Source organism: Micromys minutus (genome assembly GCF_963924665.1).
Source record: "Micromys minutus genome assembly, chromosome: 32".
NCBI lineage: Eukaryota > Metazoa > Chordata > Mammalia > Rodentia > Muridae > Micromys > Micromys minutus.
Window position 1 is genome coordinate 6,883,575 of NC_137967.1, and position 25,948 is coordinate 6,909,522.

Consider the following 25,948-nt stretch of genomic DNA (forward strand, 5'->3'; position numbering starts at 1 on the left):
GACAAAAAGTGAAAGCCTCAGCCCTTCTTAGAAAGAAAAAAATAAGTGTATAGCACCAGCTCAGTGTGTGGTACATCTAGACTTTAAGTTATGAATAGCACATGAACTAGGAAAATAGCACTGTGGCAACTTTTGGTATTCAAGGATCATTATGTTTAATCTATATACACCATGAAGACTCTGACTGTTTTCATGTTACATTCTGTTCTACATGTACTTTATGCTTATGCTAACTAGTGCGATTTCAATGTATGGTATCAAATCTCTAAAAGTATTGCCAAATGCTTTTAAAAATCTGTACATGTATCTCCCTTCTTTAAATAAAGTTGTAAAAAATAATGTTAGAATTTTGGTTCACCCAGAGGACACTAAACATGTGAAGGAGTGTAAGATTTTATGGACAGTGCACACAAGATCAGCAGATATGATATTTCCAGACATCACTAGAGGAACCAGTGAAGGAATTGTAAACTAGAAACCCAATATTTGGTGGGTACGTACCAACTTTACATTTGACAGAATTCCTGAAATATTTGTTCAGAAATATGATTTCTTTCTGACCTTTTGTATAGAATTTCTCTCTGGTCTCACTAAAATGATGTAGATCTTGGGTGCAAAGATGCATCCAAGCATCCCTGCACTAGATGCCAAGATGGAGAAGATCTCCACAGCAACCATGACCTTGCCCTTGGTGCTATGGTAGACAGGAAGGAAGGTGACCCAGACACTACAGAACACTAGCATGCTGAAGGTCAAGAACTTGGCTTCATTGAATGTGTCAGGCAGATTCTTGGCCAAGAAAGCCAAAGTGAAGCTTCCAAAGGCCAGGCAGGCCAAGTATCCCAGGACAAAGTAGAATGCAGTAACTGAGCCCTTGTTGCACACAATGATGATGTGGCCATGCTCAGAGTGTTCATCAGTATCAACAAAGGGAGGAGAAACTGCAATCCAGGTTGTACACAGAATACACTGAAATAGGGAACATATGGGAATAATGTAGTTGGGAGTCCCTGATACCAATACGTTTCTGAACTTTCTTCCTGGGTCTGTGACTTTGAATGCCAGAATCACAGTTACTGTTTTGGCCAGAACTGTGGAAATAGCCACAGTGAATACAATCCCAAAGGTGATTTGCTGTAAGATACAGGTTACTCTGTTAGGATGGCCAATGAAGAAAAAGGAGCACAGAAAACAGCACATGAGTGACACGAGCAATAGGTAGCTGAGGATTCTGTTATTGGCCTTCACAATAGGAGTGTCATGGTGCTTCACAAAGACCCAAAGTACCAGAGCTGTGAATGCAGAGAGACAGAAGGCTAGTAAGGCAAGAGCCATGCCCAGGGAGTCTTCAAAGCTTAGAAAGATCACATCTTTCTGAAGGCATTTGTTCTGTTGTGTGTTGGCATATTGGCCTTCTGGACAAGTCACACACTGATCCATATCTGATGTGCAAAGGAAAATATAGTTAGGGCTACCTTAGGAATTTTATCGGCAAGGTATTTCAAGTGAGGATGTTGAGAGATGTCTTACAATGCTGCTTTTAATATTGAGAATACATTTGAAAGACATTGTTTCACAGCATCGCTTTAAATTTTTAATATTCATAAGGATTTAAGGGAAAATCAAACCAAGCAATTATTTATCTATTTAATTTGTTGATTATATCATTTATTATGTTATCAGAATGCAAAGTTTTCTGAAGCATGTGTTGGTTCTAAGTTCATATCAAGCAGATTATTGAAGTCAGAGAAGATACATTCATAACCACAATGCAGTTGGGTACAGTTTATAAATACAAAACCCTCCACCGTTTCCTTAGATCACTGACTTTCCTATTATTTCAGTCCCTGTGACACATGGAGACTCTGACTTCTAGTGGGACAAGACCAGTAATAGGTACCAGAGAATTTAGTAGCTCAATCTTGCTGACATAGAAAGGTAGAAAATGAGAGAATATAAAATTAATATTTGAAAAGTAGAAAACATTAAAAAATGATCCCTAAGAATATCATCATCATGCAGTAAGTAAACAAAAGTTCTTGTAATTTTTTTATGAGATGCAGTAATGTTAGCATTGAACGTGACAAGGACCTTTGTAGATAATTTGTAGTAAGGAGCTGTTCACCTCGATTTTTCATTTGGAGTGCTGAGCACTTTCATCCTTGCCTCATCTCCATTCCTAGGGGACTCAGTGTCTGTGAATGCACTCAGAGATGAAATCAGTCTTGACAAACAGAATGAGAAAGAGAACAGAACATCTCTCCAGCAAGAGTGGTAACCCAGATGGTTTGTATAAGCAATGGTACCCCATTCCTAAGTTGTCATCCCATCATGGCCACAATATGTACTGATTGTAGTGTCACTTCATATTTATGTCATTTCAGTAAATGCTGATGTGCTTTGTTGGTTTTCAGAATTCGTATCTATAACATTGCATTTGTGGAGAGCTGTTATTTGATAAGTTGTCTAAAAGACTAGTAAGTTGGATCAGGTATGAATAGAACACTCTGCTCTAAGAGAACCTGAGTTCAGACACATCAGCCATGTCAGGTGTCTCACAAGTGCATGTAAATGTACATACAGCGGTATTATTTGCTCGTATGTGTTCTGAACATGTCTTACCCATTCCACATATGTAAGCAATTAATGTACTAAAATATATTAAGTAATTTTTGTGGAATCCATCAGTGTAACTATTAATTCTTATTTGATTATACATATAAAACAATTTAAGTGTAGTTTAAAAATTATTTTTGAGCATAGTATATGTTCGAGTTCATCACTTCAAAAGACATCTCCTGAGTAGGTTGCTTGGTTCAATGCACCTTGGGAAAAAGCTTAGATTGTAAACCTTAGCAAGGAATGATTCAACTGTTGAACCATTGCACAGGCATGACATGTCTTCTAAGGACTTTAATTCATTATATAGAATGAAGGGCAAAATGAATGAAAAGTTAATTATAAACTTTCTGCATTTTGTAAACCCTAAATAATTATTTTAATTATGGGCGTGGTATGTAACATGCTGTTATGATTCTCTTTGTGTATTCTACGTCATAGGTCAACTCTTGCCCTCTACATCCTGGATTCAGATCACATCTGGCTTTGAACATAGTCCTCTGAATAAAACATACTTAGAAGTTTCTCATAAATTTGCAAATACTTTACTCTTCTGTATTAATCGTACAGAGTACATAGGTTTAATACCTAGCAGTCTCATAACTTAGTTAAGCTACTCTATAATTGTTTTGGTTTTTAGAGGCTCCTATATGTACATGTTTCCATAATTTTAGGTTGGACAGAGATGTTCATGAAATAACACTAAATTAATTCTTTTTAATATATTTTTAATTAATAGAAAATATATGTACTTTTATAATAAGTTAATTATTGGGGAAATCTTGTGGACAATTGCCTCACATAGCAGTTTTATTTTCTAAAGTATTTCTTTGTGAAAATGTGGTCTTCCATTAATTCAAAAAGAGTCAGGGTGTATGTAGGGTAAGAAACAAGGTATGAGTGCTTCTATATGTTTTTGGCAGAATTTCATTAATGCTCCCTCTCTCTCAATTATATATATAATATACATATATACATATATATAATATATATACATATATAATATACATATGTATATATACATATATACATATATATGTATGTTTCTATATAACTAGTAAATTATAAAAGATGTATATTTTATACTTCATTATTTCATTGTAGCACAAGAGGAATATATATTTGCAGGACTTATCAGAGCAGCAAACACTCACTTGTCTCATTAGAAATTTCATTTCCACTACAAGGGCTGCAAAGAAAACAGCAGGCTGCCATTCCTTCCTTCCAGATTCTTTTGTATCCAGGACTACAATCTGCACTGCAAACCGAGGATGGCATCTGAGATAAATTAGACACACGTGTATATTGAGGTTTAGCTATTTCTTTTATGATTTATATTAGCACATTTTGAGTTCAATAAGCTTTTTTTCATGTACAGTAACTGAAGGACTGTTCATCTTGTCCTTTGTTTAATGACCACATGAATATTGGAAATAAACTGGATAATGATAAATAGTTTCTGAACACCTACTAACTCAGGAAAAAGAGGTGATAGTGAGCTGTGTGCAAAATCTACAGAAATTGCAACATGATATTTTTTGGGTAATTATTTTCAATTTGGAACTAAGTACTGTGGACTGACAGAGTTAATTTTGAAACACTTTCTCATCTAACACTACCTGTCCTCATAACTTTGAAGCATTCTCTTAATTGGTAGTTGAAATGGTAGTTGAATCTCACTATGGGCAGTAGGGCCAGTAAGTAGTGTTCTATTATAAAAATAAGGTTCTTTAACATTAATTAATGATTTGAAGAATATTTCCCATATTTTTGATATGGTTGAAACAGGATTTTATCATGATGTATCAGTAGATTAATATTCCCAATGAAGATCAGAGTACATGTTCTCCTTTTGTTATCTATAATTTTCTATAAGTTTGTGTCAACTCTGCAATATTTTGAAGACTGTGTTAAGTCATAGTAAGGAAAATGGGCATATTTTTGTAACTGAGGTTAATGTATTTTCAGGTAGTGTCTTTATATAACATATGGATGGTTTGGATTCCCAATACATGGCAGACTGGTACGAAAGAGATTGAGATTTTCAGACCTCTGCCTCTAAAGTGCTTGTATACAAATATGAACCAAAATAACTACCTTACTTTTCTCTCTGACAATAATGGATAATACTATTTTCTGCATGTATTATAGTACTGTCATTGGGTTATAAAAAAAGAAACATTGCCATATCAACATGTCTTCCTGATATTCTATCACTTGTTTTGTTTCTTTAACACTGAATGAACTAGTATTGGGCTTGTTAAAAGCTTCTAACCCAAAACATCCAGGAAATCCAGGACAAATGAGATCAAAAGTAAGAATAATAGGTATAGAAGAGAGCAAGGAGTCTGAAGGCCACAAAGTGCAAGTGGTTTTATGTCCGCATGCAAGTGGTTCTGTGTCTCTACCATGAGCTCTGAGGGTGGTACATGCAAGATTGGAAAACAGGAAATGCTGACCCTGTGCTAGAGTTCTCTGTATACAGACCATGCTAGGAAAAGCTGGTCTTCTAGGAATGCCACCCACCTCAGAGAAGAAGGAAGACCACCACTTCTGCTCTGAGGGGCCCATCTGGAGACCTCAGGACGCAGTACCTGAGAAACAGTCTGGACAGGATCCTTCTGGTTTCTTACTATGCCTGGAGCTGAAACTGTGCTACAGCTCTTTGTACCCAGACCCAAGTAGGTTAAAGCTGCTCTCTCGGGATCTGAAAACACAGGAAAGACCACTTCTGCTCAAATTTCTGGCCTAAGAAGAACGCACCCAGACATTCAGGACACCGGAACGAAGGAGCATTCTGAGACAGGATTTTTCTGGTTTCAAGTTGCACCCCAAGCTGACACAGTAATACAGCTCTCTGTACCCAGATTTTTCTGGGAGAGCGCTGGCTTCCTAGGGGTGCTGGTACCCCTCAGAGCTCAGGTAAGATCACCAAATCTGCTCTCAGGGACCTACCTTAAACCTTCAGAACACAGGAATCGAAAAGCATTTTGGGAGAGATCTCCTCTAGTTAATGTTTGTGCACTGAGCTGACCCTGGGCCACAGTTCTCTTTACCCAGAACCTGTTGGGAGAGAGCTGGTCCTCCAGTAGTGATGACACACAGAAGTCCAAAAGGGAAAAGCCACTGTCAGAATCAGCAACACCAGTTAACACCAGAGGTGAATAGATGGTGTTAAACAAGTCAAAGAGCCTAAGCAACAGAAATCAAGACTCACAGCATCATCACAACCCATTTATTCCTGGAACAGCAAGTCCTGGATACCCCAGTACACCAGGAAAGCCAGATTCTGATTTAAAATCACAACTCATGATGATCTTAGAGGGGTTTAAGATGTCCATATATAACTCCCTCGAAGAAATACAGAAATACGCAGGCAAACAATTAGGAGCCCTTGAGGAGAATAAGAAAAACACACATACACACACACACACACACACACACACCTTCATACAGGAACCAAAGAGGAATACAGGACACACAAAACCCACAGAGAATACAGAAAAAACAACAACCATCCAGGTGAAGAAATTGAGCAAAACCATCCAGGATGTTAAAGTGGAAATGTAAACAATAAAGAAATCACAAAGTGAGACAGCCCTAGGGTTAGGAAACCTAGGAAAGAGATCAACAGTCATTGACAGAAGCATCACCAAAACAAAACAAGAGGTCGAAGAAAGAATCTCAGGGCAGAAGATACCATAGAAAACATTGACTCAGCAGTCAAAGAAAATACTAGATGCAAAAAGGTTCTAACCCAAGGAATCCAGGAAATCCAGAACACAAACAGAAGATCAAAACTGAGGATAATAAGTATAGAAGAAAGTGAATGTTTTCAACTAAATGGACAGTAAATATCTTCAAGAAAATTATAGAAGAAAACTTCACTAACCTAGATGAAAGAGATGCACACAAGCATAAAAGAAGCCTAAAGAACTCCAAATAGATTCTATCTACAAAAAAATTCTCTCCTTCACATAACAGTCAGAACACTAAATGCACAAAACAAAGAAGGAATATGAAAAGCATTAAGGAAAACAATTCAAGTAACACATGAAGGCAGACCTATCAGAATCACACTAGACTCTTCAACAGAGACTGAAAACTAGACGATACTGAGAATATGTCAAACAGACCCTAAAAGATTAGAAATGCCAGCCCAGGCCACTATCTCCAGCAAAACTCTCAATTAACATAGATGAAGAAATGAAGGATAGGGGAGAGTGACTGCTATCAAGACTCAGGGCTTGCCTGCACAAAGCTGAGCCAGCAGAGAATCTTGCAAGAGCTCTTCAACCAGAGCTCATGGAGACAGAATAGAGTCACTGCAGTCAGAACTCACTACCTGTCCTCAAAGAGACAAACACCCAGAAGCAATTTCCTTCCTGAGCCTATGGGCCCTTAGATCCACATGAGAGACAGGCTCCAGTCAGGGACAACAAGATCACCTAAAATTACAGACAACCAGATGTGAAAAGCAAAAGAATCTAAGCAATGGAAGCCATGTAACTTGAAGCAATCCCATTGAAATCAAGGCTGCCCACTCTTACCCTAACTATTCAATATAGCACTGGAAGTTCTGGGCAGTGCAATTAGACAAGAAAAATAAATCAAAGTGATTCACATTGAAAAGGAAGACATCAAAACATCACTATTTGCAGGTGATTTGATTGTATACTTAATTGACCCCAAAAATTTCACCAGAGTACTTTTGAAACTAGCAAACAACTTCCAAAAAATTAACTCTAACAAATTAGCCTCCTTGCTCTTCTCAATGGATAAACAGGCTGAAAAAGGAATTAGAGAACTGACACCCTTCACAATAGACACAAAGAATATACAATTACTTGGGGTGACCCTAACCAATGAAGTGAAGGATCTGTATGACAAGAACTTCATGTCTCTGAAGAAGGAAATTGAAAAAGATCTCAGAAGATGGAAAGATCTCCCATGCTCATAGATTGGCAGAATCAACATTATAAATATGGCTATCGTTCCAAAAGCAATTTACAGACTCAATGCAATCTCCATCAAAATTCCAACACAATTCTTTACAGAGTTGGAAAGAGCAATTTGCAAGTACATCTGGAATAACAAAAACCCTAGAATAGTGAAATTTATTCTCAAGAATAAAAACACTTCAGGGGGAGTTATCATCCTTGATCTCAAGCTGTATTACAAAGCAATTGTGGTAAAAACTTCATTGTATTGGTATAGAGATAGGCAGGTAGATCAACAGAACAGAATTGAGGACCCAGAAATGAACCAAAGCACCTATGGTCACTTGATCTTTGAAAAAAGAGGTAAAAACATGCAATGGAAAAAGCACAGCCTCTTCAACAAATGGCATTGGTTCAGCTGGCAATGAGCATGTAGAAGAATGCAAATCAATCTTTCCTAACTCCTTATACAAAGCTCAAGTCCAAGTGCATCAAAGGCCTTCACATAAAACCAGGTACACTGAAAATATTAGAAGAGAAAGTAGGAAGAGCATAGAAATAATGTGCACAGAAAAAAAATGAACAGAATAACAATGATATATGCTCTAAGTTCAAGAATTGACAAATTGTACTTCATGAAATTGCCAAGCTTCTCTAAGGCTAAGAACACTGTTAAGAAGTCAAAATGGCAGGCAACAGATTGGGAAAGTATCTTACCAATTCTACGTCTGATAGAGGGCTAGTATCCAATATAGACAAAAAAAAAAAAAAAAAAAAAAAAAAACCCCTCAGGAAGCTAGATTATAGAGAATCAAATAATCCTATTAAAAATAGGGTACAGAGAGGAGATCTAGGCAGCCAGGGAGCAGAGAGATCTCTGCGGAGTGCACACAGAAAGTGCACCCCCTGCCTTGCCCTGCCTAATCCAGGGACCATGAACAAAACTTTGGAACTTCAGTTTCCACCTGGCGGCGACTTCAGGGAGCAGAACGGAGCCCGGCCCATCTGCCACCTGGACCAGTGGAGATCAAGGGACACAGACCAGATACAAGGGAAAGGCAAGAACATATCACTGACAGCAAAATGGCAAGAGGAAAAGGAAAGAGTATATCCCAAGGAAAACAAGACAACCTGGCAACACCAGAACCCAGCTCTCCCATAACAGCAAACATTGGAATGCCAAACACTCCAGAAAAAGAAGATGCAGACCTGAAATCATACCTCAAGATGCTGATAGAGATACTTAAACAAGAACGGGAGGAAAAGGAAAAAGATTCAGAAGCTTTTAAAGAGGAAACAAGAAAAACACTCAAAGAACTGAAAGAACTAGAGGAAAACAGAAACAAAGAGATGAAGGAATGGAAGAGGGAATTTAAAACGTAAATTGACACAATAAAGAAAACACTAAAAGAGATAACCCTAGAGGTAGAACTCCAAAAAAAGAAATCAGGAGTCACAGAAGCAAGCATTTCCAATAGATTACAAGAGATGGAAGAGAGAATCTCCAGGGCAGAAGACAACATTGTAAACATAGACAAAACAGCCAGAGAAGATGCAACAAACAAAAATCTCCTAACCCAAAATGTCCAGGAAATCCAGGACACAATGAGAAGACCGAACCTAAGGATAATAGGAATAGAAGAGGGAGAAGAGTATCAACTAAGAGGCACAGTAAATATCGTCAACAAAATCATAGAAGAAAACTTCCCTACCCTCAAGAATGAGATGACCACGAGCATAAAAGAAGCCTTCAGAACCTCAAATAGGTTGGACCAGAAAAGAAATACCTCCCGACACATAATAGTCAAAACACCAAGTACCCAAAGCAAAGAAAGAATACTAAAAGCAGTAAGGGAAAAGGGTCAGGTAACATATAAAGGCAGGGCAATCAGAATCATACCCGATTTCTCAACAGAGACTATGAAAGCTAGAAGAGCCTGGACAGACATCATGCACACCCTAAGAGAGCACAAGTGCCAGCCCAAGCTGCTATACCCAGCAAAACTATCAATCACCATAGATGGAGAGATGAAGATATTTCAAGACAAATCAAAATTTACACAATATCTGACCACAAACCCAGCACTACAACGAATTATAGGTGGAAAATCCAATACAATGAGGGAAAATACAGCCTAGTAAAAACAAGAAAACTCCTAAACAAGAAAACTAAAAGAAGAAAAAGACACAGACACAACTCAACCCACACTAGCAATAATGGCAGGAAACAGAAACAACTATTCCTTGATATCTATTAACATAAATGGACTCAACTTCCCAATAAAGAGACATAGGCTATCAGACTGGATACATAAACAAAATCCAGCCTTTTGCTGCATACAGGAAACTCATCTCAGAGACAAAGACAGACACTATCTCAGAATAAAAGGGTGGGAAAAAAACTTCCAAGTAAACAGCCCCACGAAGCAAGCTGGAGTGGCTATTCTAATATCGAATAAAGTAAATTTCCAACCAAAAGTTATCAAAAAAGATAAGGAAGGATACTTTTTACTCATTACCAGAGAAATCTGTCAGGAGGAACTCTCAATCCTTGACATATATGCTCCAAATAAAAAAGCACCCACATTCATAAAAGAAACCCTACTAAAGCTCAAAAAATACATTTCACCCTACACAATAATAGTGGGAGACTTTAATACCCCACTCTCACCAATGGACAGATCATGGAAACAGAAACTAAACAAGGACACTGCAAAACTAGCAGAGACTTTGAACCTTCTAGAATTAATAGATATATACAGAACATATTATCCTAAAGTAAAATAATACACTTTCTTCTCACCACCCCATGGCACCTTCTCGAAAATTGACCAAATAATTGGACACAGAACGAGCCTCAATAGATACAATAAGACTGAAATACTCCCATGCATCCTCTCAGATCACCATGGTCTGAGGCTGGTCTTTAACAACAACAAAGACAACAAAAAGCCCACATACACATGGAAACTAAAGAACGCTCTGTTAAACGATAGCAGGGTCAAAGAAGAAATAAAGAATGAAATTAAGGATTTTCTTGAAATCAAGGAAAACAAAAACACAACATACCCAAACCTATGGGATGCAATGAAAGCAGTAGTGAGAGGAAAACTCATAGCCCTAAGTGCTTCCAAAAACAAACTGGAGAGATCTTACATCAGCAACCTGATAGCACAGCTAAAAGCCCTAGAACAAAAGGAAGCAGATATACCTAAGAAGAGTAGATGGCAAGAAATAATCAAAATTAGGGCAAAATAGACCAAATAGAAACAAAAAGAACCATTGAAAAAATCAACAAAACCAAGAGTTGGTTCTTTGAGAAAATCAACAAGATTGATAAACCCCTAGCCAGACTAACTAGAGGGCAAAAGAGAGTATACAAATTGACAAAAACAGAAAAGAAAGTGGAGACATAACAACTGAAACAGAGGAAATTCAAGAAATCATCAGATCCTACTACAAAAACTTATACTCCACAGAATTGGAAAATCTGGAGGATATGGACGAATTCCTAGACAGATACAAGATCCTAAAGTTAAACCAGGACCAAGTAAACCATCTAAATAACCCTATAACACCTAAAGAAATAGAAGTCATCAAAAGCCTCCCAACCAAAAAAAGCCCAGGTCCAGACGGGTTCAGTACAGAATTTTATCAGACATTTATTGGGGATATAACACCAATACTCTCCAAACTATTCCAAAAGATAGAATCAGATGGAATACTACCTAACTGATTCTTTGAGGCTACAATAATCCTCGTACCTAAACCACACAAAGACCCTACAAAGAAAGAGAACTTCAGACCAATCTCACTTATTAACATTGATGCAAAAATACTCAACAAAATCCTTGCAAACCGAATCCAAGAACACATCAAAAGGATTATTCATCATGACCAAGTAGGCTTCATCCCTGGGATGCAGGGATGGTTTAATATAAGGAAATCCATCAACATAATCCACCATATAAACAAACTCAAAGAACAAAAACACATGGTCAACTCACTAGATGCTGAGAAAGCATTTGACAAAATCCAACACCCCTTTATGTTAAAAGTCCTGGAAAGAACAGGAATCCAAGGTCCATATTTAAACATAATAAAAGCAATATACAGCAAACCAACATCAAACATCAAACTTAACGGTGGGAAACTTGAAGCAATCCCACTAAAATCAGGGACTAGACAAGGCTGCCCACCTATTCAACATAGTACTGGAAGTCCTGGCTGGAGCAATTAGACAGCAAAGAAGATCAAGGGGATACAAATCGGAAAGGAAGAGATAAAAACATCACTTTTTGCCGATGACATAATAGTGTACTTAAGTGACCCCAAAAATTTCACCAGAGAACTCCTACAGCTGATAAACAAGTTCATCAAAGTGGCTGGATACAAAATTAACTCAAACAAATCAGTAGCCTTCGTATACTCAAAGGACAAACATGTGTAGAAAGAAATTAGGGAAAAGGAACCCTTTACAATTGACACAAAAACTATGAAATACCTTGGTGTGACTCTAACTAAGCAAGTGAAGAACCTGTATGACAAGAACTTCAAACCTCTAAAGAAGGAAATTGAGGAGGATCTCAGAAAATGGAAAGATCTCCCATGCTCATGGATTGAAAGGATCAACATTTTAAAAATGGCCATCCTACCAAAAGCAATCTACAGATTCAACGCAATCCCCATCAAAATTCCAACACAGTTCTTCATGGAATTGGAAAGATCAATGTGCAATTTCATATGGAATAACAAAAGACCTAGAATAGTAAAATCCATCCTCAACAACAAGAAAACATCTTCGGGAATCACTATCCCTGACCTCAAGCTATATTACAAGGCAATTGTGCTGAAAACTGCATGGTACTGGTACAGAAATAGGCATGTGGATCAATGGAATAGAATAGAAGATCCAGAAATGAGCCCTCATGTATATGGTCACCTGATTTTTGACAAAGGAGCCATAAACATTCAATGGAAAAAGGACAGCCTATTCAAGAAATGGTGCTGGTCCAACTGGCACTCAGCATACAAAAGAATGAAAATAGACCCTTTCTTATCTCCGTGTACAAAGCTCAAGTGTAAGTGGATCAAAGATCTCCACATTAAACCAGATACACTGAAACTATTAGATGAGAAAGTAGGGAAAACCTTAGAACACATAGGCACAGGAGAAAATTTTCTGAACAAAACACCAGTGGCTCAAGCTCTAAGGTCAAAGTTTAACAAATGGGACTTAATGAGATTGCAAAGTTTCTGTAAGGCTAAGGACATTGTCAAGAAAACAAAACGGCAGCCAACAGAATGGGAAAAGATTTTTACCAACTCCACATCAGATAGAGGCCTAATATCCAAGGTATACAAAGAACTCAAAAAGCTAGACACCAGAGAATCAAATAACCCTATTAAGAATGGGGTACAGAGCTAAACAAAACGTTCTCAGTTGAGGAACATCGAATGGCTGAGAAACATCTGAGGAAGTGCTCAATATCCTTAGCCATCAGGGAAATGCAAATCAAAACAACCCTGAGATTCCACCTCACACCAGTCAGATTGGCCAAGATCCAAAACTCAGATGACAGCAAATGCTGGCGAGGTTGCGGAGAAAGAGGAACACTTCTCCACTGTTGGTGGGGTTGCAAACTAATACAACCACTCGGGAAATCAGTCTGGCGATACCTCAGAAAATTGGACATAATACTACCTGAAGACCCAGCTATTCAACTTCTGGGCATATACCCCAGAGACACTTTAATACACAACAAAGATATATGCACCACAATGTTCATAGCAGCTCTATTTATAATTGCCAGAAGCTGGAAAGAACCCAGATGTCCTTCAGAAGATGAATGGATACAAAAATTGTGGTACATTTACACAACGGAATGCTACTTAGCCACCAGATAATGGCTTAAGCCAATTTTTAAGAAAATGGCTGCATCTAGATAATATCATCCTGAGTGAGATAACCCAGTCACAAAAGAAGAGACATAATATGCAGTCACTGATATTGGGATGCTAACCCCAGGGGCTCCCACTCCCCCAGAAACAACTCACAGAGTGTATGAAGTCCAAGAAATAAAGAAAACAAAACAAAACAAAAAAAATCTTTACACAACAAGAAAACTTTGACTATTTCCATGTTACATTTAGTTTTACATGTGCTTTATGCTCATTGTAACTATTAAGTTTTCAATGCATACTATCAAACCTTTGAAAAAATCAAGTACTGACTAAAAATATATATTCATAGAGTTTTATGTAAAATATCTTAAAATCTGAAAAAAAATACTGACAAAAATGTATTGTATAATTTTATGCAAAAAATGCTTAAAATCTGTACATTTATCTTTGTTTTGTAAAATAAAGTTGTAAAATAAAAAAAAAAAAATGGGAAAGATAACACCAGCTGCTGACAGGACACTCATTCCAGATGGCATCTGTGCTTGGAGTTCTTGGTTTGTGTTTTCCAGTAAAATCTTATTCTCATTAAACACCAAAAAAAAAAAAAAAAAAAAAAAAAAAAAAAAAAAAAAAAAAAAAATGGGGTACAGAACTAAGCAAAGAATTTTCAGTTGAGGCATACAGAATGTCTTTCAAGCACCTCAAGATATAAATGCTCAACATCCCTAGTCATCAGAAAATGAATATCAAAACAACTGTGAAATTCCACCTTACACCAGTTAGAATGGCAAAGATAAAAGCACTCAGTTGACAGCAGATTCTGGGTTTGATGTGGAGAAAGAGAAACACTCGTCCACAATTAGTGTGATTGTAAGATTGTACAACAACTCTGGAAATTAGTCTGTGGTTCCTGAGAAAATTGGACATATTGCTACCTGAAAACCCAGATATTGCACTCCTGGACATATACCCCAAAGATTCTCCCACATATAACAAGAACACATGTTCCACTATGTTTAAAGCAGCCTTATTTATAATAGCCGGAATCCAAAAAGACCCAGATATCCATCAACAGATGAATGAACACAGACAATGTGGTACATTTTCACAATGGAGTACTAGTCAGCTATTAGAAACAATGACTTGATGAAACTCATAGGCAAATGGATAGAACTAGAGATTGGCATCCTGAGTGAGGTAACCCCATCACAACAGAACACACTTGGTATGCACTCACTGATAAGAGGATACTAGACCCTGAAAGGTTTGAATACGCAATACCCAAGAAACAATTCATGGACATTACGAAGCTCAAAAAGAAGAAAGGCCAAAGTGGGAATGCCTCAGTCCATCTTAGAAAACAGAACAAAACTCTCATGGGAAGAAATGCAAGGTCAAATAGAGGAACCGGGATTGAAGAAAAGATCACTCAGAAGCCTACTCACCTTAGGATCCACCACATGTTCAGTCACCAAATCCAAGAACTATAGGTGAGCCCCAAAAGTACTAACTGCCAGGAAGCAGACAGACGTGCCCCTAAGGAATTATGCTACAGTCAGATGGATACAGCTGAGCATGCTTGCAGCTAACCATCTCTGAACTCGGGGACCCAATGAGGTTGCTAAAGAAAGGAGCTAAAGAGCTGAAAATGGTTGCAACCTCATGGGAAGAACAACATTATCAACAAAGCAAACTCTCCAAATCTTCCGTGGAGTAAATCACTAACCTTTGGGCACACTTTGAGAGACCTATTGATCCAGTTTGGTATGTAGCTGAAGATAGCAGTGTCTGTCATCAATGTGAGAAGAGGCTTTGGTTCCAGGGAGGACATGTTTTCCCTATGTGGGGGTATGCCAAGGCAATGGGGTAGAGAGGATGATTAGGAGGGAGTGCACCTTTGTGAAGGCAAATGGAGGGGAAGGTAGATGTAAGCAGGGCTGTGTAAAGGGATAACATCTCAAATGTAAATACAGAGGATCTAATGAAAAAGACAAAAAAGAAAACAAAACATTTTATAACAAAACCAGATTTACACAATATCTTTAAAAAATCCAGGCATACAAAAAAATAACAGTTGGAAAACCCCAACACAAGGAGAGAAACTGCACCCTAGAAAAGGTGAGAGAGTGTCTTCTTTCAACTAGCACAAAGAAGACAGCCAAACAAACACAACTACACCTCTAGCAATAAAAATTAAAGGAAACAACAATCATTGGTCCCTAATATCTCTCAACATCAATGGATTCAATTCCCTAATGGAAAACATAGTCCAACAGACTGGATAGGTAAAAAGAACCCAGCCTTTTTCGGCATATAGGACACACAACTCCATGACAAACACAGACACTACCTCAGAGTAAAAGGGTAGAAAACAATTTTCCAAACAAATGGTCTCAAGAAACAAGCTGAAGTAGACAGTCTAATATCAAATACAATTGCCTTTCAACCAAAGTTATTAAAAAAATAAGAAAGGAAATTTTACACTCATAAAAGAGAAATTCACCAAGATGAACTCTCAATTCTGAACATCTATGCTCCAAATTTAAGGGCACCTATATTCATATAGGAAATCTTACTTAATCTCAAAGCACACATTTCATGTCACACAGTAATGGGGGAGACTTTCACACCCCACTCTCATCAATAGACAAATCATGGAAACAGAAATTAAACAGAGACTTAGTGAAACTAACAAGTTATGAACAAAACGAATTTAACACACACACACAAATATGTATATAGTATACACATATATACACGTTTTTCCTAAAACAAAAGAATACACCTTCTTCTAACCACATCATGGTTCCTTCTTTAAAACTGAACATACAATCGGTCACAAAACAGGCCTCAACATATACAAGAAAATTGAAATAATTCTCAATGGAGTTGATGATTTGTAAGATGAATTTTAATACAACACCTTTCTATTGATATTCAATTTGTTTTAGAACAAAATAATTATTTATTTCAAAGTATTCTATTGTGAGAAATGTAACCATATATAACATAAAAATATTTAAAATCATACATAAAGAATGAAACAACTTTCAAACTGATACGAAAGGGGTCCATTTCTGAACATTCTTAGAAAATCATGTAATTCTGTGTTGTGTGGTGTTTTACACTTAATGGATGTACAAATGTTGAACCATATTTGCATTCCTGGAATAAATTCTTTCTTTGCTGAGAGACTGATCTTTGTGTTGTATGTTTTGTTTTTATGGTACATGTTTTTGTCAGGAATGAATCTTACATAATTATCAAAGAAAATTTTCTTTAATTTACCTTATTCCCTGTCATTGTACATTATATTGGTTTCCAGTTTTTTATAAAGAGATGTTTTTCTCTTCTATGTGAATGAGCCTCTCTATTCTCTGCATGCAACCAAGAAATGTCTTAAAAAATAAATCAGCCTTGTTTTGATTTCATTTTGAGACACTTACTAAAGTATTTAATTATAACTGAAAATTATTTGCCACCTTTGTCTGGTTGTTGTTATTGCCGATTTTGATGTATTTTAATAGTCATTTCTTTGGAGTTCTAGTGTTGTCTGTGTGTTCTTTTGTTTGACCTTTTGTTTACCTCACTGATAAGTGTGAAGGAGTTCTTCGAGTTTATGTAAAACTGATTTTCTGTGACTGTCAGTTTCTGTAATTGTGTTCATTCATGAATTTTGTAAGTGTCCTTCTATTCTATGGTATGACATTTTGTGTATATTAACAGTAGTTAGCAATCGGGACTCTTAGTATTTCATAGCTGTAAAATTTACCTCACCCGTATCAACATCTGTTCCAGAGGTGTGTGGTAATGGAGGAGATTACTGTGTAATAAGGAAGAGAATATTGTTTAGTTTGAAGGAAAGAACATCAAACGATGGTAAAAAACAATTTTGTAAATGTTAAATTTTGGAAAAAGGTTTTGATATGACAAAGGTATATTTTATGCATGTATGAAGTCTTCAAAGAATTAGTAAAAGTATGACCCAAGAAAGAGACACCTAATACAGGAGCGTAGGAATTGGTTCCTGATGTAACAATATATTTCATTTCAATATGTTTACTGCTGTGTATTTTGAATCAAAAAGTTAGCACACACTCACCCTTCTACGTCCTGTGGCCAACTCAGTCATTCCTTCAGATAAATGAAAGAGTTGACCATGTGGAAAATATGGGCTGAATTGTCCTATCTTCACCTTAAATGCAACATGTTGTGAGAAATTCCAAATGTGAAAAATGTCATAATCTTCCTGCAGAATTTCTCTATGTTTCATAATCACTCTGTCCCCTTGAGGATTAATAAAGTTGACCTTTCTCAGAAAGGAATTTACCTGTAAGACAAGGATCATTCTACACTGTACTTAGGTTCCTTCAAGGCACACAAAGGATTATGATGACTTAGAAATGGCAACGTCATTTAAAGAATGAAGGAAAAATCATAAAATAAGCAAATGAAATGAAATGATAATATTCCAAGAATTTCAGTCCACTCAGAGAGACTGCCAAACAAACAAAATAAAACATAAGTGCAGAACCAAACACAGATATGCAGCACACATACACACACACACACACACACACTGACAAACACACATAACCACTCACATGTTTTCTGAGTCACACATATAATACAGCTATACAATTTTTTACACAAAAATATACATAAATGTTGATACATATATGTAACCATCTGAGAATCTCTAAATGACTATGCAATTGAAAACACCAACAAACATCCAACAGAAGAAACTCTACCTTCAAGCATGGAGAACTGACTCCATTCCCAATATCTGTTGCCTGATTATCAACCTGTTGCAGATTCATCTCATGGAGTGCATGGGCCACGGCATACACAGCATTGTATATGTTATGACTACCATCACTAAAGACCATGTTAAACTTCTGTTCCTTTAGCCATTCCAGTGAGACATTGGATGTAGAGTCCTCTAGTATTTTACAGTCAGATGCTGAGGATTCATTGGTAAAGTACTTCCAATCTGGCATTACTAGATATAAATCTTTGTTTTTGGGATGGTACAATGTCTGTACAAAATTTTTAAAGCTAGAAATTTCACCATGGTGGGGCAGAAAAGTAAGAGTCCCATAAAATGTGCCATGAGTTAAGTCTCTCTTACTGGTAGGGAAATTAAATTGTTTTGTGGTGACCCATATTCTCTGTATAAGAGGAGATTCCCACATCCTGAAGCTCAATTCAATAATACTGTCTGATTCCCCATGAATGATAATAACATTAGTAGATGACATCACAATCTGTTTATGGTACAGTTCAGTTTTGTGATAAGCTGAAATAATATACATTAATATGTTCACAAAAGCAAAGCAAATTCCCTTATCTTCACTCTCTTTTATCATCTCTGAGAGAAACTGATGACCTTGATCATCATAGGTGATGACAAGGCCGACCCAGTTCCAGTTGAAGTAAAGTAAGAAGGAGACCATTGCCAATGCTAGAGATGTGTGCCTTGGGGCCATCTGATAGAGATAGGGAAATTGTTCGTTATCACTGAAGACGGAATGGAAAGGTCCATAGTTCAGCTGAAGGAGCTACAACACAGAGAACAGCATGAGGTGTAGTGCACGTAAAAACCTGTGATCATATTTACCTAAAAACAGTGGTTACCTGTGACTTGTTTTCTCATCTCTGATTCAAATGAGCAAATGAGGAAGCCTGGCACATGCACTTCTAATGGGAACAGCAAGCATGGCTGCTTAACAAACGTGAAACAAAACGTATTTGCACGTTACAATAACTGCCATTCTGTCTTTCAGCTTCTGTCTTGATATCTCTGTTTTTCATGTTTGGAGGGATTTTAATATATTTACAACTTGAGAATATTTGACTATTTTTTCAAAGGCATTTATTATGACTTAATTCAGAAATACTTCTGATATTTAACAGGAAATTTTTATGAATACTACTGCTTTAGATTTTAAGAAAAATATTCTAATCATGTATACTTCAGGTTTTGATCCACATAAAGATGCCAGAGACTCCTTATTAGAATAAGGCTCCAAAATACTATGGAATTATCTGCCTTGCACCCACTCAGGAAAGAGAAAAACAGAACAAATAAATATAAAATTGTAAACAATTTTGCCAGCCTAAGTGTTAACAGCAGAACAGATGTAAAATCATCCTACTAAATACCCAGGTATTTTGGGGCAAATTATGTAGAACTCATAATTTGTAACTCTTGAGGAAAATACACAGAAACAAAGTTAGATTGAATGGGGTTATTTCCTTCATATGAAGTGTTTTATAATGAAGGAAAAATAATCGTGTAAAAATATTAAAGAACAAGCTATCAGAACCACCAAACCCTTCTCTCTTAGAAAGTTCACTTATAAAGGTGCACTCTTGTATCTTATGATGAGGAGACAAAAGAAAAACAAGATAAAACATAGCAATAATTTCCATGAACATTTGATATAATCATTAATTATTAAAGAAAATGACTTATAATAACTATTACCAGTATGTTACTAAAATTTTTGCCAGTGTGTCTACTGACAGTTGTCACTCAGTCCATTAATGTTTTGTTATATATTCACTGGTAGTAAAATGGCTAACTCCGCAGACTGCACTGGAGATTTTCGCCCCATCAGTGCCACTGAAATGTCATGAGCTTCCAGTTTAGGAATAGTCTGCCATGCCTTTGCAAAAAATACTCTAGATACTTAAATGTTGGGATACTGAGGAAATGTTTGTAAATATAATTCTGTTCCATTAATGTTTATCCCTGATCACTAAACTTTTAACTGCTCCATGAGTATAAGTGATCCATGATTGTAACTGATAACTCTGTTATTTTATGGTTTACCAATAATAATCTAAAGGTATGACCAAGATAACACATACTAGGGACAGATTGAATATGTTCTATGTTTTGGAAAAACATAAATCAATCTCTGCTTATTGAGATTTGTATAAATAAAACACTGAATGCCAGTCTGTCAAGGCTGCAAGATCCTCTCTTCCACCATGACAGACTCAGTTCTTCATGACCTCCTCAATTCCTCCTTTCTGGAGTCTGTCAACTTCTGGAGGTGGCCCCTAGCAAAAGGCCTATCATGTCTCTAATTAGTAAGTACCATGAATCTGCATAGATTGACATAAGTATGGATCCAGACACATCCACTGACTTTCTTAATTGATATCAAAATCCCCCAAAAAGACATGACTTTAAGAATTCCTGGCCTATGAAAACTTACACGTGGAGATATGAAGATGTTCAGGTATAACCCCTCATACATGGATGTGAACCAATCAGGTCCTGTAAGCAGAAATGAACACATAGTTTCTTCATAACATATATAATTAGGAATACGCATATATATTCCTTTATATCCAGGTGGTGGAGTTATCACAGTTTTTCCATCACAGTGGCCCAAAGTGTATTTTATAGTCAAAGACATATTAGGTAAAAGGTCAGGATTCCTGTTGATTTCATCCACTGTAAAGGCTAATGCCAAAGCATATTTGTAGTATTTAGTTGTTTCTCTGCAAAAGAGTAGAGTGTTTATTGTGGACTGATGTCTAGGCATGATCACTTGTACTCAGTAGATGCAGTAACCTGTACAGGAAAAAATTATGTAACCAATTGAGTCATTACTGTCTAGAGTGCAACATAAATTGTTATGAGGAGGGAATTATGTGAAGGATCAATGTATATAGTCCTGTATACCTTAGCTTCAAGGCTTTAGGTCAGGTGCTACCTAAGAAAAGCAAACCTTTTATTGCCTTAATAAAAAAGAGAATATAGGATTGAATCTGTAAAAGAATTAACTTGTTTCTTGTTCTTCAGATTTAGCTACAGGAGAGAAGATTCAAGAATTTGCCTAATCTTCATCTTCAGAGCACTCAGGAAAGATTACATTTCATTTACAAGGAATAATATAAATGCACTTACAGGACATTCAGAGTCTGGTTAAAGTGATCTTTCTCCATAGGCTTCTGAACTGCTGCAAGGATGAAGGAACAAGTTTGCTCCAAGTCTTGATCCATAATCTCATTCAAAGTTATTGTCCAAAAGCACCTGGGATCAATGACATTTACCATGAGAAGTGGAATGCTGAGGAGGAAGAAGACTGCCATCAAAATGAACATATTTCCTATCTGAAATCTGTGCAGAATGGATCGTGAAGTGCCATGCATATGAACACGTCAAATTTCTACCAGGTTTATTTCTCTGGGCAAAGGAGATGTTTGCTGCATACTCATAATTTGTTTTTCATATTGTTCCTGAGCCCTGGAGGAATCTTAAAGACTTTCTTCCCCCTGGCTCTGCAACTGGTACCCACAGCCCATGTAATAAACAAGGGTAGGTAAATACTTAGGAGGATAAAATCTTCTCAGTCTACATGACATCACTCATAATTTTGAATGCCTGGAAGGAAGCCCTTTTGTTCAAATTTGGTCCTTGGGAAGTTTCAACAAGGTGTTTATGTGAACACGATTAGAAATGATGTCAGTGGATTGTTTCAGATGATTCATATGAGACATTCAGTAATAGTACAATAAGAGGATCTCTAGATACACAGCAAATTGTTTTACAAAGTACAAGTCAGAGAGAGGCAGGACATGTTTATAGTCAGGGAGTTCCACAGACTATGTAGTGTATGGACTATGTCACAAGAGTCACATGCACAGATTAATTGAGGCCTGTGCTTCCAGTGTTTTGAGAATCAATAAACAGACCAGTTTAGACATATATTCAATCCTGTTTTATCCAAAATTATACAATACAGTTCTTAACAGATCCACAGTTAATTTGCATGATAAAGATTGTGTGTAAAAGGTTCTACAAGATCCAGACAGAATGCCATGCTGTGTACTTTCTTTTCACTTTCATTCTATTGTTTTTTATATAATAACATCTTACATTTTATCCTGTTCCCATTTCTTCTCCACAAGCACTCTATTCCCTTTTCTTTGGCTTCTATGAATTGCTCCCCCATCTGCCCACCTATTCCTGCCTTAGCACCATAGCATTCCTCTACCCTGCATCAGTGAGCCTTCACAGGACAGAGGGTTCCCCATCAGCAGATATGGAAGATAAGGCTACATATCCAGATGGAGGCATATATCCCTCCTCTTTGGTTGGCGGTTTACTCTCAGGGACACTACCTTCAACACTAATGAGAAAGTAATACCAACATTTGAATACCAAACCATGATCTACCTCTCTGATCCTCAGGCTTTTTTTTTTTTTAATTTAATAACATGGGCTGACCCATCCATTCTTCATTATCTTTGTTTTCCTACATAGTTTTTGCTCATTGTACATTGCAGAAGTGATGGGTCTTGTTGTTTGTTTTTAATTTGGGAAGGATTTATTGAAATAAATGCAATCTATTTTCTCTTGATTGTACTAAGTATGCAAGAAGTTAATTAAACTGCCGAGAAAAATTAAAGGATAAGGAAATGAGACAAAAGTAGAATTCTGGGAGGTATAAAACAAGTAGATGAATGGCAACTGACTCATCCAGAAGGATGGTAAGTTTAGGTTAGAGAGGAAATCGCTAGCAGTCTGCTATTGACAATGGCAGCTCAAAAGCAGCACTACTCAAAGGGACAGATGTTGCTTGAAGCCTATATTCATGTAGGACTTACTTTCTTTTTTGAATCATTTTATTGAATATTCTCTGTATTTACATTTCACATGTTATACTCTCTCCCCCAATTCCACCTCCCCCTTCGTCATCATATTACCTCCATAAAGGCCCTCCCTCGTCCAACTACCCTCTTCTTTCCAAATACCTTGGCATTTCTCTACACTGGAATAGGAACCTTCTCTGAACCAAATTTCTCTCCTCCCATAGATGCCAAAAAATTCTGTCCTATGCTGCATATGCACCTGGGGCTAGGGTTTCTCCATTTGAACTTACTGGTTAATGTTTTAGTTCCTGGGATCTATGGTGGTTTGGGTAGTTAGTAAGTTTGTTCTTGCCATGGGTTTGCAGAACATTTCAGCTCTATCAGTCATTTCTGTAACTTCTTCACTGGAGTCCTTGTGTTCAGTTCCATGGTTAGCTGCAAGCATCCTCCACTATGACAATTATGCTCTAACAGAGCCTCTGGGAGGCATCCATATCAGATTCCTGCCAGGAAGCACTACATGGCATCAGCAATAATGCATGGGATTACTGGATTCATATGGGATGGATCCCCATGTGAGGCAGTCTTCAAATGATACTTTCTCCAATCTCTGCTCCTGTATTTGTCCCATTATTTCCTTTCATGAGTGTTTTGTTCTCCCTTCTAAAAAGTTCAGATGCATCCACCTTCTGGCCTTTCTTCTTTTTGAGCTTCACAGGTTCAATGAATTGTTTGTAGAGTATCCTGAACTTTTTGTTCTAGTATTTGCTTAAGCTCGTGTAAACAATCAATGTTCTATTGTGACTGTGTTATCTCACTCAGTATGATTACCTAAAAGTTTCATCCATTTGCCTATGACTTTCACAATGTCATTGTATCTAAGAGCTGAGTAATACTCCATTGTGTAAACGTACCACAAATTCTATATCTATTCCTATGTCGAAAGACATCATAGTTATTTCCAGCTACAGGATATTTTCAATAAGTCTGCTATGAAGATGGTGGAACATATGTCCTTCTTAGATTTTGGAGCTTCTTTGGGGTATATGCCCAGGATTGATATAGTTGTGTCCTCGGGTAGTGCTATGTAAATTTTCTGAGGAATTGCCAGACTGATGTCTAGAGTAGATTTACCAGATTACAACCCCTCCATGAGTCAAGGAGTGTTTCTCTTTCTGCACATCCTTATCAACATCTGCTGTCACCTGAGTTTCTAATCTTTTGTTTCTGACTGGTGTGAGGTGGTATCTCATGGTTGTATTGGTTTGCATTTCTCTGATGACTTGGGATGTTGAGCATTTCTTCAGGTGATTCTTAGCCATTCGATATTCCTCACTGGACAGTTATTTTTTTAGCTCTGTCCCTGTTTTTGAAAGCAGTACTTAATTCTCTAGAGTCTGACTTTCTGAGTTATTTTTATATATTGTAGTAGATATAAGATTAGTAAAGATCTTTTCTCAATCTGTTGGTTGACATTTTCTATTTTTGACAGTGTCCTTTGCCTTACAGAAGCCTTGCATTTCATAAGGTCCCAAGTAGTTTTTATGACAATTGATCTGTAATACAGCTTGAGGTCCAGAATGGTGTTGGTGTCATAATGCAAATTTTAAGGTGTTTCATGACTCTTCTCTTTCATCTGCTAAGTATTAGTTAAATCACCACCACAAAGGCTACAGTGATAACATAGTAGACCATAGCTTAAGATTATCTTCACTGATAATTATCAATATGTTGAGTCCAAGGTCTACTTATAATTTTTCTCTTGGGATATTTGTTCAATATCCTTTTGAACTTGATGCAGGATCAAATACTGAAGATGCATCTAACACTTTGAATTAACATCAAGCAGATAGCCTCTCGTGTTTTTAGATTAGTCGTTCTCACAGTGGTCTGCTTTGTGCCACAGACTGAAATATTCATAAAAAATATTGCTCATTGCTACTGATAGATGTCTAAAAGCAAAGAGTATGGTGGCTGGCAGATTTCCTGTGCCCCAGTGGATGGCTCCACTCCTATGCATGCATTAGCAACACTAATAGAACTTGTTGAGTTGCTAAAAAATAAATAAGAAATGGTTGGGGAGGAACCACAGTGGGATGATATGAGGGGAGTTAGAAAAGACTGGGAGGGATTCGATCACTTTTCTTTGTATACATGTATTAAATTCTCATCCCATGTAAAAATTATATCAATAAAATGTAGCTAGATCAAGGTGTGACATCTGATGAAGACTTCTTTCCGATTCTTTTTTGGAGCAGAAAATCATGTAATAGAGAAAAGTATTTCCAGAAATAAAGATACTTATTCCATCTGTGATCAGTTTTGCTCTTGATGAACTGAAGGATTAAACAAATTATATGACAGATATTTAAAAAGAGTGCAGGGTTTCCCATCTATATTTTGTATGTTGCAAAACCTGATGGATGATTTGTTCTTCTGGCGACATTTGGCAAGGAGACATAAATAATGACAGAGGTACTTAGAGGCTGGTAGATTAATGTGTCATCTGAGCGGCTGTTGACTATATCCTGAACTTACTATTGGCTAAGGAGAGATGACGTGACTTAGCTTCTAGGCAGGAGCTCTTTTGATTGACCCTCTAGTCTATGGCTGAGTCAGAGGTAAAGGGTTAAGTCTAAGAACAAGAGCGTGTGTGTATTTCTTCCTTTGTTTTGGATGTCAGAGAGGATTCAGTGTCATTTTCAACAAGTTCAAACTGAAAAGCACATGCCTTGTGAGGAAGGAACAATTTCAAGGTAATAAGCCAAAAGGTATGAAAAACAGTACAGGGTTTACTACAAGCACTAAATTTTGTTTATGTTTTCTCTTTTCTGCTTCTTGTTGCCACTTAGGGCTGTGACTTCAGG

General features: G+C 37.0%; 1 protein-coding gene across 3 annotated transcripts in view; it reads right to left on the reverse strand.

Moving 5' to 3' along the window:
• Positions 1-537: 537 nt before the first annotated feature.
• LOC308413593 (vomeronasal type-2 receptor 116-like) overlaps positions 538-25,948 on the reverse strand; it is a gene marked incomplete at both ends in the record, with an annotated part of 711,488 nt that continues 686,077 nt past the window's right edge. Inside the window, 6 exons of one of the 3 annotated variants that reach the window (XM_080908654.1) lie at positions 538-1,292; positions 3,774-3,897; positions 17,566-17,793; positions 18,218-19,027; positions 20,696-20,984; positions 21,394-21,590. In XM_080908654.1, coding sequence (XP_080764780.1) covers positions 538-1,292; positions 3,774-3,897; positions 17,566-17,793; positions 18,218-19,027; positions 20,696-20,984; positions 21,394-21,590 — 2,403 coding nt within the window. Of the gene's footprint in view, positions 1,443-3,773; positions 3,898-17,565; positions 17,794-18,217; positions 19,028-20,695; positions 20,985-21,393; positions 21,591-25,948 lie in introns of those variants that run through there. The other 2 variants (XM_080908652.1, XM_080908653.1) reach the window with 2 other exon arrangements.